We start from the raw sequence: 2,916 nt of genomic DNA on the forward strand, positions 1-2,916 counted from the left end.
AACATTTTTAAAGAGGAGAGGTTGAAGACACAAGAAGGAGAGAAGGAAGTGATAGATCAAGGTTCCTGAGGAGGCAGAGGGGCATGAGACACAGAACACCAGAAAAAGGATTAGTCAACAAGAAAAGGGGCCGTCTGGGTGGCTCTGTCAGTTAAGCGTCTGACTTCGGCTCAGGTCATGATCTCATGGTTCGTGAGTTTGACTCCGCATCGGGTTCTGTGCTGACAGCTCAGAGCCTGGAGCCTGCTTCAGATTCTGTGTCTCCCTTTCTCTCTGCCCTTCCTCTGCTCATTCTCTCTCTCTCTCTCTCTCAAAAATAAAAACATTTTAAAAAAACAAGAAAAAGGCACTTCTTTAATTGTGGCAGGAGAGAAAGAGTGAAGAGAGGACGTGTGGGGATGTTTGAGTTTGTAGGTAGTTTTTGTCAAGGAGTTGAGGACATCTCTACCTGGAGACTTCTGTTGTCGGTGAGGAAAGAGGTGAAGTCATTTGCTATGGGTGAGGGTGAGGTGGAAGTGTGGGAAGGCTGATAAGAATGGGGGACTTGCAAAACTGCTTGGGAGACTTAGAGGACTGAGCATGGAACCAGAATTGCCAGACAGCATAGAGGTCCTGGTAAAGGTTGAGTACCATGAATTTTTAGTGGTTCCCATCTGAGAAATTATATACACCTAGTATTGGTAAGGAAAAGGTGGAGAGTTATATTCATCTGTGGTTGGAGCTGTGATGGAATGACAAGAGCCATATGAGTCGAGGACATTATTAACTAGAGAGTGGGAGATTGGGAAGATTAGGTCCAGATGGGATCCACTAGGATTGGCTTTAGGAAGAAGAGATGTGCCTTCAAGTTGTAAAATGAAAGAATGAAAGAAGCACAGATAAAAATTAGATACGTTTGTAGGTTTGGTGGCTGTAAGTTAAAAGAGTTTCTGTCTGGGGGCTTCTGTTTTCTTTGCGATGTGAGATGTGATGCTATTTGCCAAGAGTGAAGGAAGAGATAGTCATAGGTTTTAAAAGAGAGAATAAAGCTTGAAAAAAAAGCTAGTACGGAGATATAAAAGGACTGTTTATGAGTGTTAAGAGCCCAGTTGATTTGGGAGGTGATAAATTTATCGTGTCACCCATCTGTGAGGTTGGGCACTAGTATTATTACTACTCTGTAGTAGTCTTCAGCCTAAGTGAAGAAGGGGAGGAATGAGAGGGATACAGTCATCCAGTGTTGAGGATACACAAAGTGGGTAAGAAGGAATGGCAATGGGAGCAAATGAACTCAGAACAGAAAGAAAAGTTGATGAAGGCAGTGAGGCTTCATGCTGTAGTGCAGGATACCAACAATAACAGAACCCAGGCCCCAGGCTTACCTGGAAGGATCTTTGCCAGGGTGAAGAGAGTAGAGTCATTGGCCACAAAGCAGGAAGAGAAGAGTAGGGCTGCACCTTTTTGGTGCAGCTCAGCCAGCTCCTGCTCCAGCTCCACATGAAACTTACTGGTACCTGAGATATTGCGGGTACCACCAGCTCCAGCTCCGTGACGCTGCAGAGTCTCCCTGACCAGGAGAAAACAGAGGGAAGACAAGGGGGCGGGGGGGACTTGTCAAGCGCTGAGGAACTGAGCAGTTTTCTCTTCATTGATTGAGATCAGTGTTGACTTAGTGATCCTTATGAGCTGTGTCCTATGTAATCAAGTTGAGGCCAGGATAGAGAAAATGAGGAGACATGGGTCCTCCTTCTCAGGCTGATGGCACTCAGGGATGGAGGGAGAAGCTAGGTTGAATCTGAACAGCTTGGAAAACCTTCTAGATGAGATCACATACTATGTCTGGCAATACTCATTCTGTAACCAGAATAAGAGCTCATGGAAAGTGGGCCTTGCTTGGTCTTCCATCTTTTCCTCATAAAACTGGACAATCAAGACTTTGTAAATCATGGTTTGTTGGCTGACATGGTTCATATCTGAAGATTAGAGATGCTAGAAGACCATAAACAAAAGGGTTGGTAGGTGGAACACAGGTTTCCACTGCCAGTTCTGCCTTTCCCATGTTGGCTTTGATTCTTCTCTGTATGTGTTCCCACAGCTCATGACCCAGATCTTACTACTCACTGTGTAGCTTGCAAAACCCGAGGGTGTCGGCTCATGCCTAGATAATCATTACTGCACCAGACAGACACATCCTTTGAGGCCACAGAGGCCTCAGAAAAGTGTTGGGCAAACGGGTATGCATCAGCCCAGCGGTTTACAGTCTTGAACACACGGTAGGTGTGGTCCTGTTTCTTCTCCATGATCTTGTGCCTGAAAAACTGGTCATAACCAAAAACATGGTTCCCTGCAGAAGTAGAGATGGAGATGAAAATAATTCATTTTAAATTACTTCCGGATTAGTCAATATTTTATTTGTGCTGTTGATTTTGAGTTCTCCAGTTCTCTATTTATTCATTTATTTGATCAGTCATTAACTTACTGAGCCACAGTAACTCTCCACTACTTCATTCAAGTATCCCTTTGGTTACTCACTTGCTTATTCACTCAGTAAATTATTCATACATTCACTCGGGCTGCCTACCCCTGGCATGGCCTCCTCTCTTTTTCTAAGGTTAGTGTCTTAGCCTTCTTACTGAAATCACTACTTCTAGTTTCAGTAAAAAGAGTTTCGACAGATACGGTTTCTAGTCATTTCTCCGCCACTTCTTAGTTATGTGACCTTGAGCAAGTCATAAATCCTCTCTTAGTTTTAATCTCCTCATCTGTAGAATGGGGCTAATAATACCTACTTGCAGAATCGTGAGCATTTGATGACAAACAGAATGTAATACACTCAAACTAATATCTGGTACATAGTAGTATTATTACAATTATAGTAGTAGTAGTAGTAGTAATAGCAATAGTAATAGCTAATATTTAATTATATTATTATAACCA

General features: G+C 43.1%; 1 protein-coding gene across 3 annotated transcripts in view; it reads right to left on the bottom strand.

Moving 5' to 3' along the window:
* The window catches only part of ALAS2 (5'-aminolevulinate synthase 2), a 25,751-nt gene that overhangs the window by 13,519 nt on the left and 9,316 nt on the right, over nucleotides 1-2,916 (bottom strand). For all 3 annotated transcript variants that reach the window (XM_077754597.1, XM_077754598.1, XM_077754596.1), the window contains 2 exons: nucleotides 2,101-2,323; nucleotides 1,362-1,546 (listed from right to left, as the gene is read on the bottom strand). In XM_077754597.1, the coding sequence (XP_077610723.1) occupies nucleotides 1,362-1,546; nucleotides 2,101-2,323 (408 nt within the window). The remainder of the gene's footprint in view (nucleotides 1-1,361; nucleotides 1,547-2,100; nucleotides 2,324-2,916) is intronic.

Source organism: Crocuta crocuta, unplaced genomic scaffold (genome assembly GCF_008692635.1).
Source record: "Crocuta crocuta isolate KB4526 unplaced genomic scaffold, BGI_CrCroc_1.0 scaffold3601, whole genome shotgun sequence".
Classification (NCBI taxonomy): Eukaryota; Metazoa; Chordata; class Mammalia; order Carnivora; family Hyaenidae; genus Crocuta; species Crocuta crocuta.